We start from the raw sequence: 17,295 nt of genomic DNA, 5'->3' as shown, positions 1-17,295 counted from the left end.
TTACTATGTTCTCTGCCTATATGTATAAATAAGAAATAATTGCTTACAAAGCTGATTTTTAGATATAAATGGTAGCTGTTTGAAGCTGCTGAAGGATTTGAAATAGTACAATAAGCCCCAAGGAGGATGGACTAAAAGGCAGGGTTTTCAAAGCTGTGAGATAAATAAGTTGATGATATAGCTCTGCAGTTTATCACAGGGCTATCATCTCTATACTTATGTAGTATATATATTGATATAAATGCTGATGAATCATTTATAATGCACCACACTATGTGCATATATGTGTGTGTGTGTTTATATATGTATATGTCATGAATAGTTAGTAAAGGGTTAAAGCATAGTACCTGGTGGGCATCTGACCTGAGGACCAATCAGGGAAGAGAATTTGAAACTCCGAGGAGGGAACTTTTCCCTCTGTTTGGGGGGGTCTTGGTCTTTGGCCGTTTGGAGTTCAAGAGACCAGACGAGTTAATCAAGTCCCTACAAGTTCCACCTTTCTGAACTAATTTCTTCTAGTCAAGATAGTGAGTATTAGAAAGATACTTTGTGTCCTTATCTGATAATCCTATATTTGCAATTCTGTGTGTTTGTTATTGATTATTCTTAATTCTGCTTGTACTGGTTGTACTGAGAAAGAGAGAGGATTCTCTCCAGAACTTAGCAAGGTTATACCCTATGAGTGCCCAGCTTGGATTCATAGAGATTCTGTATTTTCTTTTGTTCTCTTAATAAATTCTTTCTTTTCTTTGGACTTGGTTAATTCCTTCCCTTGGGGAAATTCAGGGGAAGGGGAGGGGGAAGTGGGCTGCTTCCCTGTGTGTAGAGATTCAAGGCGTTTGAATCCAGGCAACTCTGTCTCCAGAGCAGGCTGGAGAGAGGGAGGAGGGGGGAGGTTCCTCCTCTGTGAATTGATCTGTGTTCCCAAGGGGGGAAACAGGGGTGTCCCGGCCCACGGAATTGACCGGGTGGTGGCAGCCGAAGGGGAGACCTACCCTAGGATTTTGGGGTGGGGGGAAGACATGCGGGTCCTCACTTTGAAACCGCCCAGTTTCAAGTGAGGGTAGACTTCTGACATGGTGGCAGCGGAGTTTCGAACCCATTGTTACAAGGAGTTTTTTTCAGCTAGGCTACGCTGAAGGGAGCTATTCTCTTCTTCTATAGAAGGAAAGCAACCTGACAGAAGAGGGAGTTTACAGTTTCAGCCAGGTTGGCTGGAGGAAATTAAGTTTCCAGCAGGCTTTGTTGGGAAACAGATTTTCTTTCTTGAAGCAGTTTTCAGGGAGGAGTTTTTTTTTCTCTGCTGGCTATGCTGAGGAAAAACTCTTCCCTAGAGGTGTGTCCTTCCTTTGTGATATCAGGTATCACTCAGGATTCCTAAGGTGGGGGGAAGTGCTCGACAAAGTACATTCCCATCCAACAGGAAAAACAGGTTTGGGGGGGGAAGAGACAAACCCTCCAGCCAGGTTTTTTTTTTTTCTCTCCCTGTGTCTTTTGAAAGGATCAGAAGACAGGAGAACACAAATCCCTGAGGAATAGACCAGATTTTTCTCAGGGGTATTGTTAGCAGCAGCCTTTCAGCTGGGCTGCTGAGTACAGCAACTCAGAGCAGAGGGAGACAGAGGAATTTTTTTTTACTCTTTCCCTCTTTCTCAGTACAAAGCAGTAACATTACACAAACCACAGTTTGCTATACAGAGGATTGCTTTATCTTTCTGTACTCAAGTTATCATAGCCAGGGTTAGGGACTGTCAAACACCACAAACAGTTCACGGACTGCAGAGGGGTGTGGCCAGCGCCAGGACACAGACACAATGAGTGCCAAGGCCGCATCTAAACTGGAAACAAGACACAAAGAACTGCAATTACAAGACATGGAATTACAATTAAAACTCAAGGAGATTGAAATGAAAGAAAAAGCCAAACAGGCTGATCACAAGAGAGAAATGGAGATAATACAAGCCAAAGAGGCTGAGCACAGAAGACAATTAGAGTTAAAAGACAAAGAACTGGAAATCCAGAGACAGGCTCTGGAATTAGAAAAAACTAAACAGCAAACTCCACCCAATCCAACCCCTCTTCAACCTAATGATCAACCTTCTCGGAGAAAATTTCCCGCCTACAGGGCAGGTGAGGATGTTGAGGCCTTCTTAGAAAACTTTGAAAGGGCCTGTCTGGGATACCATCTTCCTGAAACAGAATACATGATAGAGCTGAGGCCACAGCTCTGCGGACAATTAGCCCTGGTGGCAGCTGAAATGCCTAAGGGCCAAATGAACGACTTTCAACTATTTCTAACCAAGGCCAGACTCAGAATGGGCATCACCCCTGATCACGCCCGTCAGCGTTTCAGAGCCCAGAAATGGAAACCAGAGATGTCATTTCCAGAGCACGCTGCTTACCTGGAAAAACACTATTTCTCCTGGATATCAGGATCCAAGGTTAAGGAGCTAGACGACCTACACCTCCTGATATTGATGGAACAGTTCCTAGATGGTGTTCCTGAGAACATTAGACGCTACATCCAAGATGGTAAACCAAAAACTCTCACTGAGGCAGGAGAGATTGGAGCCAGATGGATGGCATCGGTAGACAACACGAAAGCTACTGCCAAGGGGAGCGAATCCAACAGGGTACACAGCGACACTAAACCCTACCGTCGCGGACCAATCAAACCCACACCTACAACCCACGGACAGTCACACTCTACCTCTTCTTCTACCTCACCAGTCTCCAGTAGACCAACACAAACCGGTGACCCATCAAGTGGGCGATGTTTTCAATGCAATGAATTGGGGCATATCAGAGCCAAATGCCCAAAGAACCTAAACCGAGTGCAACTCCTTGCACCTTCACACCAAGGAAAGCCGGACATAGATGTATCTCAAATACCCTTAGAACATAGGGAAACTTTGAGAGTGGACGAAAAGGAGATCATCGCATGGAGAGACACTGCAGCACATGTGTCAGCTATCCACTGAACCTTCGTGGACCCCAAATTCATCAACCAGAAAACCAAAGTGACAATTCGACCCTTCATGTCAAAACCTGTAACATTACCTACAGTGCGTTTACCTGTCCAGTACAAGGGCTGGTCAGGGAAGTGGACTTTTGCTGTCTATGACAACCATCCGATTCCCATGCTACTGGGGAACGACTTGGCCCGACACATTGAACAGCAAAAACCAGAGGGAGTGGTTACACGCAGCCAAGCCAGACGAGCTGCCGGACCCATCCCTGTTCCTGAGCCATCCACCGGGACCCCGTCTGTGTTACCAGAGACCCAGACAGAGGTGGTGGAACCGGATCCCAGGCCAACACCGACAGCAGCCATAGTTCATCCAGTCCCAGAACCGGAAGGGCACCCAGCGCCAGCACCGGCGCCAGCTATTACAACTCCACCGCCAGAGGGCGACAACGGGCCTGAACTGGAAAAACCAGCAGACAACCCTACCCAAGAGGCTCAGCCGGAGCCTGAAATGACGCCTTGTGCACCAGCGGAGAGCGGTTCACAGTCAACGGAAACAACCTCATCACCTACATCGCTCCCAGAGGAACTGGTGTCTCCCGCCTCAAGGGAACAGTTCCAAGCAGAGCAGGAAGCCGATGACAGCCTCAAGAAAGCATGGGCGGCGGCACGCAGCAACCCACCGCCTCTCAGCTCTACTACCCGATCCCGGTTCGTTGTGGAGAAAGGACTGTTATACAAGGAATTTCTTTCTGGTGGACACCAGGAGGGCTGGCATCCTCAAAAACGGTTGCTCGTTCCGACCAAGTACCGGGAAAAGCTCTTAAGCTTAGCCCATGATCACCCTAGTGGCCATTCTGGGGTGAAACGAAGCAAAGACAGGTTGGGAAGGTCCTTTGACTGGGAGGGGATGGGCAAGGCGGTAGCCACTTACGTCCGGTCTTGTAAGGTATGCCAAACGGTAGGAAAACCCCAAGACCAGGTCAAGGCCCCTCTCCAACCACTTCCCATAATGGAGGTCCCATTTCAGCGAGTAGCTGTGGATATTATGGGTCCTTTCCCAAAAAAGACCCCCAGAGGAAAACAGTACATACTGACTTTTGTGGACTTTGCTACCAGATGGCCGGAAGCAGTAGCTCTAGGCAACACCAGGGCTAACACTGTGTGCCAGGCCTTAACTGACATTTTTACCAGGGTGGGTTGGCCCTCTGAAATTCTTACAGATTCGGGAACAAATTTCCTATCAGGGACCATGAAAGACCTGTGGGAAACTCATGGGGTGCATCACTTGGTTGCCACCCCGTACCATCACCAAACTAATGGCCTAGTGGAAAGGTTCAATGGAACTTTGGGGGCCATGATCCGCAAATTCGTCAATGAACACTCCAATAATTGGGATCTAGTGTTACAACAGTTGCTGTTTGCCTACAGGGCTGTTCCACATCCGAGTTTAGGATTCTCACCATTCGAGCTGGTGTATGGCCATGAGGTTAAGGGGCCATTACAGCTGGTAAAGCAGCAATGGGAGGGGTTTACACCTCCTCCAGGGACTAACATTCTGGACTTTGTAAGCAACCTTCAAAACACCCTCCGAGACTCTTGGGCCCTTGCTCGAGAGAACTTAAGAGATGCTCAAGCGGAGCAAAAGGTCTGGTATGATCGACATGCCAAGGAGCGGTCCTTCAAGGTAGGAGACCAGGTCATGGTCTTGAAGGCGCAACAGGCCCATAAGATGGAGGCGTCCTGGGAAGGACCATACATGGTCCAGGAGCGCCTGGGAGCTGTTAACTACCTCATAACATTCCCTGATTCCTCTTTAAAGCCTAAAGTGTTTCATGTTAACTCTCTAAAGCCCTTTTATCCCAGAGAATTACAGGTCTGTCACTTTACAGTTCAGGAAGGAGATGACACCGAGTGGCCTGAAGGTGTCTACTACGAAGGTAAAAGAAATGGTGGTGTGGAAGAGGTGACCCTCTCCACAACCCTACAACGTCTACAGCGGCAACAGATCAAGGGACTGTGCACTGACTTCGACCCCTTGTTCTCAGCCATCCCAGGACGGACTGAGCAAACCTACCACTCCATTGACACAGGTAATGCTCACCCGATTAGAACACCACCCTACCGGGTGTCACCTCATGCCAAAGTTGCTATTAAACAGGAGATTGACAACATGTTGGAGATGGGTATCATCCGCCCTTCTACCAGTGCATGGGCATCTCCAGTGGTTCTGGTTCCCAAACCAGATGGGGAAATACGCTTTTGTGTGGACTACCGTAAGCTAAATGCTGTAACTCGTCCAGACAACTATCCGATGCCACGCACTGATGAGCTATTGGAAAAGTTGGGACGTGCCCAGTTCATCTCTACCATTGATTTAACCAAGGGATACTGGCAGGTACCACTAGATGAACCCGCCAGGGAAAAATCTGCCTTCATCACCCATGCAGGGGTGTATGAGTTTACTGTGCTTCCGTTCGGACTGCGGAATGCACCTGCCACCTTCCAAAGGCTGGTGGATGGTCTACTAGCAGGATTGGAAGACTGTGCAGTTGCATACCTCGATGATGTGGCCATTTTTTCTGATTCATGGCCCGAACACCTAGAACATTTGAAAATGGTTTTAGAGCGCATCAGGCAGGCAGGACTAACTGTTAAGGCCAAAAAGTGTCAAATAGGCCAAAACAGAGTGACTTACCTAGGACACCAGGTGGGTCAAGGAACCATCAACCCCCTACAGGCCAAGGTGGAGGCTATCCAACAGTGGCCTGTCCCAAGGTCAAAGAAACAGGTCCAATCCTTCTTAGGTTTGGCCGGATATTACAGGCGATTTGTACCACACTACAGCCAAATCGCTGCCCCACTAACTGATCTGACCAGGAAAACCCAGCCAAATGCAGTTAAGTGGACTGATGAGTGTCAGAAAGCCTTTACCCAGCTTAAGGCGATGCTCATGTCGGACCCTGTATTAAGGGCCCCAGACTTTGACAAACCCTTCCTAGTTACCACCGATGCATCTGAACGTGGGGTAGGAGCGGTACTAATGCAGGAAGGACCGGATCACAACTTCCATCCTGTCGTGTTTCTCAGCAAGAAACTGTCTGAGAGGGAAAGCCACTGGTCCATCAGTGAAAAAGAATGTTACGCCATTGTGTATGCCTTGGAAAAGCTACGCCCATACGTTTGGGGCCGGCAGTTCCAGCTACAAACTGACCATGCTGCGCTACAGTGGCTTCACACCAACAAGGGAAACAACAAGAAACTTCTCCGCTGGAGCTTAGCTCTCCAAGACTTTGACTTTGACATTCAACACATTTCAGGAGCTTCCAACAAAGTTGCTGATGCACTCTCTCGTGAAAGTTTCCCAGAATCAAGTGGCTAAAAACTGTTCTTAATATGTTTTCATGCTTAGTAGTCGATGTAATAGTGCATGTGTTTTATTACTCTGGTTGTTTTACAGTTCTAGGAGGAAATCGCCGCCAGTGGATCCCACTGTGACGATTTGGGGGGCGTGTCATGAATAGTTAGTAAAGGGTTAAAGCATAGTACCTGGTGGGCATCTGACCTGAGGACCAATCAGGGAAGAGAATTTGAAACTCCGAGGAGGGAACTTTTCCCTCTGTTTGGGGGGGTCTTGGTCTTTGGCCGTTTGGAGTTCAAGAGACCAGACGAGTTAATCAAGTCCCTACAAGTTCCACCTTTCTGAACTAATTTCTTCTAGTCAAGATAGTGAGTATTAGAAAGATACTTTGTGTCCTTATCTGATAATCCTATATTTGCAATTCTGTGTGTTTGTTATTGATTATTCTTAATTCTGCTTGTACTGGTTGTACTGAGAAAGAGAGAGGATTCTCTCCAGAACTTAGCAAGGTTATACCCTATGAGTGCCCAGCTTGGATTCATAGAGATTCTGTATTTTCTTTTGTTCTCTTAATAAATTCTTTCTTTTCTTTGGACTTGGTTAATTCCTTCCCTTGGGGAAATTCAGGGGAAGGGGAGGGGGAAGTGGGCTGCTTCCCTGTGTGTAGAGATTCAAGGCGTTTGAATCCAGGCAACTCTGTCTCCAGAGCAGGCTGGAGAGAGGGAGGAGGGGGGAGGTTCCTCCTCTGTGAATTGATCTGTGTTCCCAAGGGGGGAAACAGGGGTGTCCCGGCCCACGGAATTGACCGGGTGGTGGCAGCCGAAGGGGAGACCTACCCTAGGATTTTGGGGTGGGGGGAAGACATGCGGGTCCTCACTTTGAAACCGCCCAGTTTCAAGTGAGGGTAGACTCCTGACAGTATAATAGTAGTAAAGGCATATACATTATAGTCAGGTTTGGTAGCACCAGCTGTCGTCCCGCTGTTTTGGGATCTATCTGACCCCAACATGCACAAAAATATAAATAATTTTTTTGTGCCAAACCTGTTCCTGTTCATACATTAAGTATTCTCAAACTAGGCTGAAGTCAATCTTTCTGCACTGGTTTTATTATCCTATCCATCATGGGTTTTAGTAGGAAAAAAGTGTGTAAAAAAAGGTAATGGGATCAGTTCGACCTCTCTGTGTTAGTCAATGGGGAAAATGAAAGTACTACACTTCCAAGGTCTTTGGGGGATCTCCAAACACATACAATTTTTTTTTACATGGTAGTCAAACCATTGCCACCTCATTCTTCAAATATTCTCAAACTATAATGAGGACAACCTGTTAGCATGGATTTTGTCTGCATGCCTGTTGAGGTATTAATGTAGAAACAAGTCACTCAAAGTTTTAGTGTTAATTAGACCACAAATTATTTATGCAGGTGTTCTAGCATCAGACTGTTCTTTTTATACTTTGAGGCAGCAGTTATGATGTGATTATATGAATCTTTCAGCATTGTTTTTATCATCGTTTCAGTGGTTTTTGTTTTTCAAAAAAAATGCCCCCAAAAGACCTTGGTGCAGGGTCTGACCCCAGGTAACATTTGTCTCATGTATCATCACAAAGGTCCAGCAAACTGAGTTTCTTTGAAGATGATGCTGTCAAACTGACATGCTAGGAAGAGTTTCTGGGGAAGCCACAATTGTCAGATACATTTCCTGGCAAGCCCTCACTTGACAGATGCTGTAGATGGGGAAAAGGCTTGCTACTGTTGGCAAAGACTCGCTGTTGACAGAAGCAGTTCCAGATGCCCTGTTACCATCAATGGCAGTGGCTGCGTTTGAAAGCTTCATTGGCTGTGTGTTTCTCCTGGGAGTGAGACAAGAGGAGCCAGGTCTTGTGGAGGGCTCGCAGTGGAAATGGATGATTCTGACACCAGGCAGTCCAGTGGCAATGATGCTGACCGGGAGCTTGCTGTTGCAGTACGGGGTGGTGGCATGGAAGCACTGGAAGATGAAATCACTTAGGAAAGCGACTCCAGCTATACTGCTGGGCAGTAAAAATCAGGATCTGCCTGCAGACTTTTACCTCTCCAAGAACAAAGCTGAAAAATGGGGAAAGATAGCACAGATGCCAGCAAATCCTCCCTCCAGAAACATCCTGCTCGTGCTCCAGGATTGATCATGCATTCCATATTGTGCATCCAAGGATATTCTATTCCCCTGCTTGCAACTTCCTATTGATTCAAGCTATGCTAGAACTTATTCTCCAGTATTTTAACAAGTATGGGGCTGAGTTGTTTGGGAGTACTTGGCAGCCAATACTCAAGACAAACTTTGTGCCTACTTGGGACTGCATATATTAGCAGGTGTTTATAGATCTAGCAGAGAAACATGAGAGGAGTGGTGGTCAAATGACCATGGAAGACTGGTATTCAGTGTTACTGTTACTCCATCAATTTCCAACCATTCAGAGCTATGGGATTTGTTTGTTGGTATTCTGCCCAGGTGTTTTGTTCCCTATGAGAGTGTCACCATTGACAAACAGCTGGTGGCTAAACATGGTTGCTGTCCTTCCAGGCATTATATGCCTTCAAAATCAGCCAGGTCTGGCATTAAATTCTGGCTATGCTGTGACTTCACAGCTTTGTATGTTTTAAATGCTGGCATATATGCCGGCAGAGAGGAGAATGCAGCAGCAGCAAGAAATCTGGCAAGAAACATGGTTAGAGGTAACAAGGGACAATTTTTTCACCAGTGTTGGACTTGCAAGGGACTTGCTGCCCCCCAAAAAACCTAACTTTGGCTGGCACAACGAGAAGGAACAAGCCTGAAATTCCTGCTCAGTTCCTTCCCAATTGGCAAAACCTGACCACTCCAGTCTGGTTTCCAGGAAAATATGACCCTTGTGAGTTATGTACCCAAAAAGAGGAAAGCGGTATTACTGTTGTCATCTATGCACTCAGATGCTTCTACCTCTGGGGCTGAAGCAAAACCAGATATCATTTATTTTTATAACAAAACAAAAGGACACATGTGATGGTATCCTCATCCATCGCAAAATGGATAGGCAAACACAGGCTGATGGTAGTTTTTGCGACCATTTTGGACATTGCATGTCTGAATGCATATATTGTTTGGATTTTGTTGAATTGCCTCTGGCTTAATAAATCCTTAAGTAAGAGATGGATGTTTTTCAGGGACCTGGGTATAGAAATGAAGAAACCACTGGTGCATGGAAGCAACATTGCAGCCTGCCTCAGGCTTCTAGGGGAACGGTGATTAGTGTGCTAGGTACTGGTCCAAAGCCTAAGAAACAAACAAGATGTTACATTTGTTTGAGAAAATGAGACAGAAAAACACCTCTAAAATGTGCAAAATGTGAAATTGTACATTCAGAACATATGTCACTTATTTGCCCCATTTGTTCAAAGTAGTAGGCTATTTACTGCCATTTTGCTGTGTTTGTGCCTCTTACAGGGGCATGCACAGACATTTAACTTTGATCCCTTTAGGGGGCCATGTTCTGTGCCCCCCCGGCAGAGATCACTTTTCCTTCCCTCCCTCCCCTGCCCCTGGCTCCAGCAGGAGCTTGCTTTCCCTTCTCCCAGCCCTAAGGCTGGAGGAGTTCTGTGTCCCCTAGTGATTAAGGGGGATGCATGCCCCTGATTGCCCTCCCCCCACCCCCCGTGCCTGTCCCTGGCCTCTTATATTGTTGCCGTTGCTATCTTTTTTTGGTCTAAACATGGGGTCAGTTAGACCCTGACACCAGCATAGCATGTAACTTCTTAAAAATATGTTTGATCATGGGATTAGTTAGACCCCAACACAAGTAATACTTAGTGTACTTTCAAATCTAGGAAAGCTTTAGCTTGTTTAGTTGTATACCTTATTAGTAAAGGCAGTTTTACATGCATTCCATGTGGGTGTTTTTTTTCTGATTTTTGACATACTAGAGGTCTTCAAGATCCCAGTAAAAAAATAGTTGGGTGACTTTTGGTCCGATATCAAAGGCACAGTTGCCCAGTACTTCCCATTATAACACCCTGCTTGCAGTTGCTGAAAACTTAGCTAAATATTAACTATTTGGGTTGAAATTTTACATGCTAGGTGTCTGCCTCAGGCTAATACTTTTTTTTTCTGTATAAAATTTCACTTCAAATGCTTTGAGCCTTTTCCAAAAATGAGGTTGAAGAGAAAAGATTGTGTACCAGAATTTTAACATATGCAAATCTTTCCTTTGAGCTTTAGCACCACCATAGTTTGGAGCAACGACTTGAAATTTGATATGATATTGATCTTTGTGTGATAGATAGGCCTTTTGCCATTCTATTGAAAATCCATGCAAATTTGGTTCCACCTTATGAATCTTTGAAAAAGAGCATTTTGCACACGCTCAGTAGAGATTTGCTAAAGCTTTGCAGTTAAATTCCCCAAGTTTCAGTCCTCACTGGGCATGTTCAAGCCTAGGGCTGCAGGAGACTAAGCAAAACTTTGCCTACATTTGCAGCTGTGGGCTGGTGCAAGCTGGGTCTGGGTCTGGGCCTGACCCTAAGCCTCTGCCTGTGCCTCAGAACTGAAAGCAGGGAGCCCATCTCCCCAGTGCTCTCAGCTCACCCCATGCTGGTGCCCAGGCAGCATGGGGGAGGAAGTTGCAATATTCAAATACTGAGAGGACAAGATCTGGGCAAGGGGGAAGGGAATAGATTGGGAGATGGTGGTGGGAATGGGGACTGGAGGCTGGCTGAGAGAGAGACTGGGATTTAGGGTGAGCAAAGACTGGAACTGGCAGCTGTAGGGAGCAGAAGGGGCTTAGACTGGTCAGGTAGGGAGACTGGGGTTGGCAGATTGGGACTGACAGGGAATCGGTGGGGCAGGAAAAAAAGTGGGAAGAGGGGAGACATCCCTGAACAGCCAGGATGAGAGGTGGGAAAGGAGACAGGGACTGAGATGGAACCATGGCTGAAGAAGAGAAAGGATTGAGACAGGAACAGGTTGCTGGGGATGGGGAAGGAGGAGTCAAGATTGTGGGGAACAGATAGAAAGGTCTGTACCCACTACACACACTCCTCTCCAGACCCTGGAGTTGAACCCAAGATTCCTGAGTCTCAACATTCCTCTACTGTCAGCAAATATCTATGGCAAAGTGTCTCATCTCTCTTCTGTGTCAGTCCACATAAAGGATTACTACTTACTACCACTATCAGTTACCTTACTAGCTCAAGTTGCAGAGGTCTGTGTGGTGGAGCTAAACGTTTTAGTGCTACCGATGTCCCATATGGGTATCAATATGATGCCACTTGATGGAATTTGTGTTTTCAGTTTGCTTTTTTAAAAACCAAAGGAACTATCTGCACACAAACCACATCTTCAAAGAGCACTAAGGTTCCAAAGTCAATCATTCAAAAGTTGGGAAATGCCAGAATAGAGGTTGGTTGTGCAACCTTAATTTGTCCCTCTTGTGGATATGCATCATGATAGTCTTTAATTAGATGATTGCGTACTGTTTTTTCCACAGCACCTCTGCCTTATTCAGCTCATGGGCCTATTCATAGGAGGTCCTGCCACTTGTCCCCCGCTGGTAGTATGGGGTGAGGAAATGGATGTTGAGGAGGATGAGCATAGAGAGATGTTCATGAGGCATGGTATAAGATAGACCGGCTAGATGTGCAGACGGTTGGCATGTTGGGTGTGGCCAAGGAGGTTTATGGGGCGGAGGGGTTGATAAGTTCCAGAGGGTCAGCAGTGGGTGGGGAGCACCCTTCCTCAGGATAAACTTGAGGAAAACGAGAGAAGCAGGAGACAAGGCTGCCCTCACCTCTTGGAGCACACAACAGGGTACGTGCGGTGGGCAGCTCCATGCAATGGCTGAGCACTGTAATCCCTAACTTCCAGTGTATCAAGGGGGATTCCCTCACCTGCACATGGAGATGGGGTTGTGTAGCAGGGGTTCTGCAAGGAGGGCCTCCTCCACAGTGGCTGCTACAGACCTGGCCACTGACCCTAGATGCTTCCAGATCCTGAGGAGGTCCCAGTTAAAGATGGGTAGCTCAGCAAGGTCTTGGGAGATAAGAGCTACCTGGCATATTGGAGATGATGGAGGAAGGTGTGCACCAAAATGCACCATGCATGACTACCTGCACTCTCACTGCAGGGCCTGAATGCAGAAGCTGTGGGCCTGCCTGTGGATACAGAGCAGGCCTGCTCTGCCCTCCCATAAGGGGAGGCTCAGGACACCCACAGATACCCAGTGAGACTGGCCAGAAAAAACTCCAGGAACTTCTTCTGGAGGCTGGCTGGGGTTCCTGTGGGGTGGGCTCAATGTGCTGAACTGGTGCCAGAGCATAGACCAGACAAGTTGACAAGTAGTGTCCTCCCCAAAAGGACAGGAAGTGCACAGGAGGGACCTGCTCTAGGGATGAAGCAGGGCTGTGTAGTAAAGGAGACTGTAGGACCCTTTCCTTATTTGTGGCAAAAGTTGGAAGATGAGTAGTGAATGAGGCAGGGATCTGCCATCATAAAGGCAGTTGAATTCTGCCATGGAGAATTGATTTATACCCTTGACTGTGCCACGTACATCCTATGTGATGCTGGGCAAGTCGCTTGAAGCAAACTTTTTCATGTGTGTTCATTAATTGAGCATTTCTCAGTTTCTGGGTGCCTGCTTTGAGATTGATGGGTCTTATGTGCAGAAGTGCTGAGGACTCAGAAGTGCAAATGAAGTCAATGGGAGAGCTATTCTTTGAACATATTAAGTGTGTGTGGCAGAGCTCTGACCTTGCCCCAGTGGGCCCTGCGCTTCTAGGCGGTTTATGCTAGCCTCAGTGGCTCACTGTGACCCTCCACGTAGCCCTTCTCTCTCTAGGGCCAGGGTTACAGTCTACTGAGCCCTTTTCATCATAGGCCAGCAAAGAGGTTGGTGAGAGAACTCCCACAGTCTCTGTTGTCCCTGGGGGCTTATTTCAGAACAGTTTAGCTTCCTGTCCTGACTTCCCGTCCCAGGAGCTGTTCCTGTAGTGGTGGGTTGGGGGGAACCTGGGCCCACCCTCTACTCCGGGTTCCAGCCCTGGGACCCTAATGGTAGCAGCTGTTGTCAGCCAACCTTTCACTGCCAGAGTTGCTACAGTTCCCTGGGCCACTTCCCCACAGCTCTCCTGCTTCTCCCTTCTTCACCCTTACCTTAGGGCTCCCTTAATTGTGGTTTGAGGGTGTCTTCATTAACCAGCCCTTCAGCCACACTTCCTCTCCTCTGGCCCCCTGGCTCTTCCCAGCCTGACTGGAGTGAGCCCTGTTATAGTATCAAAAGGGCCTTAATTAGAGTCAGGTGTTCACATTACCTTAATGGCCTCACCTGACTCTTTGCAGGTTAATTAGTCAGGTGTTCTCATTAGCCTGGAGCAGCCCCTGCTCTGGTCAGTCAGGGAACAGAAAACTGTTAATCCAGTGGCCAGTATATCTGCCTTCTGCTATTCTGCTGTACCCAACTGGCCTGGGTCTATCACATGTGATATAATGCTAATGAAACATCAGGTCCTAGGTGTACCAAATTGGGCACCCAAATAGGTAGATACTTTTGACCTTAATCTCTTTGTGCCTTAGTTCCCTATCTGTAAAATGGGGATAACACCCCTCACAGGGATGTTGTGGAAATAAATTTAATAATTATGAAGCATTCCAAAACTATAATGGTCAGTGCCATAGTAAGGACCACGAGGAGGAAATAATAATTGCGCCTAAGAGGAGGGTTTAAATAGTGTGCAGTGAATAAGGCATGGGCCACACATTGAATAATGATGAGGAAACAAAATACATTGAACACCATCCATCCTGTGCACTGAATGAGGTAGGAGTTCAGGGGAAAAACAGAATGTAAACATGTAATTAAAGACTGCATCATAATGCATACAGCACAATGGAGTCAAATTAAGGTATCACAGGCAACCTGAATTCTGGCATTTCATAACTTCTGAGTGCTTGAGTTTCCACCCTTAATAATGTTATTTTAGTATATGTATGGGGAAAGGGAATGGGATGGGGATGCTCATTTTCTGAAGTGGAAATAGGGAATTTTGATGTGATTACCAAACATGTTTTCATTTGGCCTAAACCAGATTTTCATCTTAGTTTTCCAGATGTGAAACTCCACTATGTTAACTCACAGTTCTGACAAAACTCAACTAAAATCATTTGGTTTTTGTTTGCTTTTTTCATCTGGTGTTCAATGACTGTTTAAGTGCATAAGTCTAATGTTCTATGTGTTTTTTTTAAACAGATCTTATTGTTGTGATAGCCTCAATTATTGTTCTGAGTGTAGGATCAAATGGGCAGGTGTTCGCCACATCTGCCATAAGGTACGTTCTTCTAGTGACTGTAACGTAACTAAATAAATACAAGAGCATGCATCTATTAACCCATCAATTGTTATTGCCAAAGATGATTATCAAAATGTCAAGGTCAATGGACTATAAAGAACTCAGTGTAGCATTGTGCCTCAGTCACTGATTGGGAAAGGCAGTATCGAGGCAATGCATACTGCGTGGGTGTGAGTGTGGAAGCAAAGAGGACACAACTAAAGAAACATTATGTCCCATACAAAACATCTAACACTCTTTCTGAGGGAAAAAAATAATATTACAGCATGTTTGGTTTATTTAAGAAATAATCCAGACACCACTTAATTCACTTGGTACTTTTTTGGAGAATCTGTAATTACTTCACTTAAATCCATCAAAGCACAATTGCATTTTATCTGGCACAGGTAACACATACCATGCAGGAACCAGACACATTTGATTTATGAAGTGTTTGTTCAGCTTGCCCCAAGTAGCACAATCTTGTTTTGGATGGTAAACTGAGTAAATACTGGAAAGGAGCGATAAGGAGTGGTAGAGGTACATTCCCACTGTGCTTAATCCAGCAAAGGGGTGCTGCACCTCCCTATAATGTGCTAAGTGCCCTCCCTCCCACTTGAGTCATTGGGAAGTGAGGGAGTCAGCACTTTGCCGGATTGGGCCCAACAGATATACAACTCCCTTTAGTGTCTGTCTAAGGTATTTATAGGGCACTGACTTTTGGCATATAAGAACTGACAAGATTATGAAGACACAAGTGTCCAGAACAAATATGTACTTTCTGTTCCCACAGGTGAATGTGTATGTTAAGATTTGTTTAATTTAGGGCTGTCAATTAATCACAGTTAACTCACGTGCTTAACTAAAAAAAATTAATCATGCTAAATAATGGAATACCAGCTGAAATTTAATTGTTTTTCTACATTTTCAAATATATTGATTTCTATTACAACACGGAATACAGTGTACAGTGTTCACTTTATATTATTTTTTATTACAAAATTTGCACTGTAAAAATTCTAAAAAGAAATAGTATTTTTCAATTCACCTCCTACAAGTACTGTAGTGTAATCTCTTTATTGTGTAAGTGCAATTTACAAATGTAGAATTTTTTTGTTACTCAAAAACAAAGCAGTGTAACACTTTAGAGCCTACAAGTCCACTCAGTCCTACTTCTTGTTCAGCAGTCACTAAGACAAATAAGTTTGTTTACATTTAGGGGCGATACTGCTGCCTACTTCTTATTTACAATATCACCTGAAAGTGAGAACAAGCGTTCGCATGGCACTTTTGTAGCCAGCGTTGCAAGAGAGTCTAAACTTTCAATGGCATTGTCCCTTTGTGGAAAAACAGTCTAAATTATGCAGGTCCTAATCTGTTAAGGGCATTTTAGATTAGGGATAGGATGTTGCAGTCTGTTCCGAAGTGAATGATAGTGTTGGATTTCACAAAGCACAGCTGTCATGTTTGCCTTGGGCTTTGTTGCTTTTGCAGCATGCTGCATCAACTTAGGCGTTTTCATTCAGCCCCGAGTAGAGTGAATTGCAATAGTCTAAGATGGAAGATACAGAAACATGGATCACCCTGGTTAGGCTGTTGTCTGACACAAAAGGGTGCAAGTTCCTGACCTATCAAAGATGAAAGGCCGCTTCTGCCCCGGTGGAAATTGGCAAGTCTGGAACCAATGCAGAATCCACTACAACCACAAAGTTTGTAACACTTTGATAGTCTGCAGTCTGATGTCTTCAGACTTTTGTATAGATCATCAAAACAGTCACCTTTGCTACCAACATCACTTCTACCTTTGTGGAGAGCTTGTGCATTTGCAGAGAAGCTATGCCTCAGCTATGCCTGTCTCTGATACTCCACAAACATCAATTTTGGTAATATGCCATTGATCAAGTGCCCATAATGTCCATATCAGCAGTTGGATGCCATGGTGGTAAGCAACTTAGATATATTAAAGACAGCTAAACCAAGAAATGTCATAATGTCTACTTGCTGTCAACTGTTAAATTAAAGAAACCTAGGGGAACATCTAAAAATTGTGTTTGTCCTTTCCTTCCCCCCGCATGGGGGAACTGTGTGAACCAGCCAGTGTTGGCATACCACATATTATGAGAATTCTCCTCTTTCAGGCCTTATTTCAAATAATTACATGTTGGCAGTTAAATTTCTAAAATGTAATATAACTGTGTAGAATCAATACCTATCAAAGAATAATGAAATACCATTTATATATGCTGCCATTCAGGCTTCACAGTGTCATGGTACAGTGCTTAGTATTGCATGTGGGATCAAAAAGTACAAGGCTCTAGTAATTTTTATTTTTTTTTCTTCTGGGGAAGCTTAGAAAAAAGCAAACTTTAAATGAAGGAGAGTGTAACGGGGCGGGGGGGGACTCATCCCTTCTGCTGGTCATCTCAGGGAATTAGCATTTCTAGCCTCTTGAGCGCCATCTGCAGGCCGACGTCCTGCTGCCGCTGGCTCCCATGTCCCTCCCAGGACCCAGTGCCCTTGTCTATCCCTCTATCCCCACCTTGCCTCAGTCATGGGGTACTGCCAGTCACCATCTAGCCCCCGCTCACTGGAGCAGACTGAAGTGTAAAAGCCACTCATCATAGGCAAGGGG

General features: G+C 45.6%; 1 protein-coding gene across 1 annotated transcript in view; it reads left to right on the top strand.

Moving 5' to 3' along the window:
- LOC123354280 (potassium voltage-gated channel subfamily KQT member 1-like) overlaps positions 1-17,295 on the top strand; it is an 824,442-nt gene that overhangs the window by 129,091 nt on the left and 678,056 nt on the right. The window contains exon 9 of the mRNA XM_044996134.1: positions 14,585-14,663. Coding sequence (XP_044852069.1) covers positions 14,585-14,663 — 79 coding nt within the window. The remainder of the gene's footprint in view (positions 1-14,584; positions 14,664-17,295) is intronic.

The sequence above is a fragment of the Mauremys mutica genome, chromosome 1 (genome assembly GCF_020497125.1).
Source record: "Mauremys mutica isolate MM-2020 ecotype Southern chromosome 1, ASM2049712v1, whole genome shotgun sequence".
Taxonomy (NCBI): domain Eukaryota; kingdom Metazoa; phylum Chordata; order Testudines; family Geoemydidae; genus Mauremys; species Mauremys mutica.
Note: the sequence above shows the minus strand (reverse complement) of the source record. Positions and strands in the feature narration are given on the sequence as shown.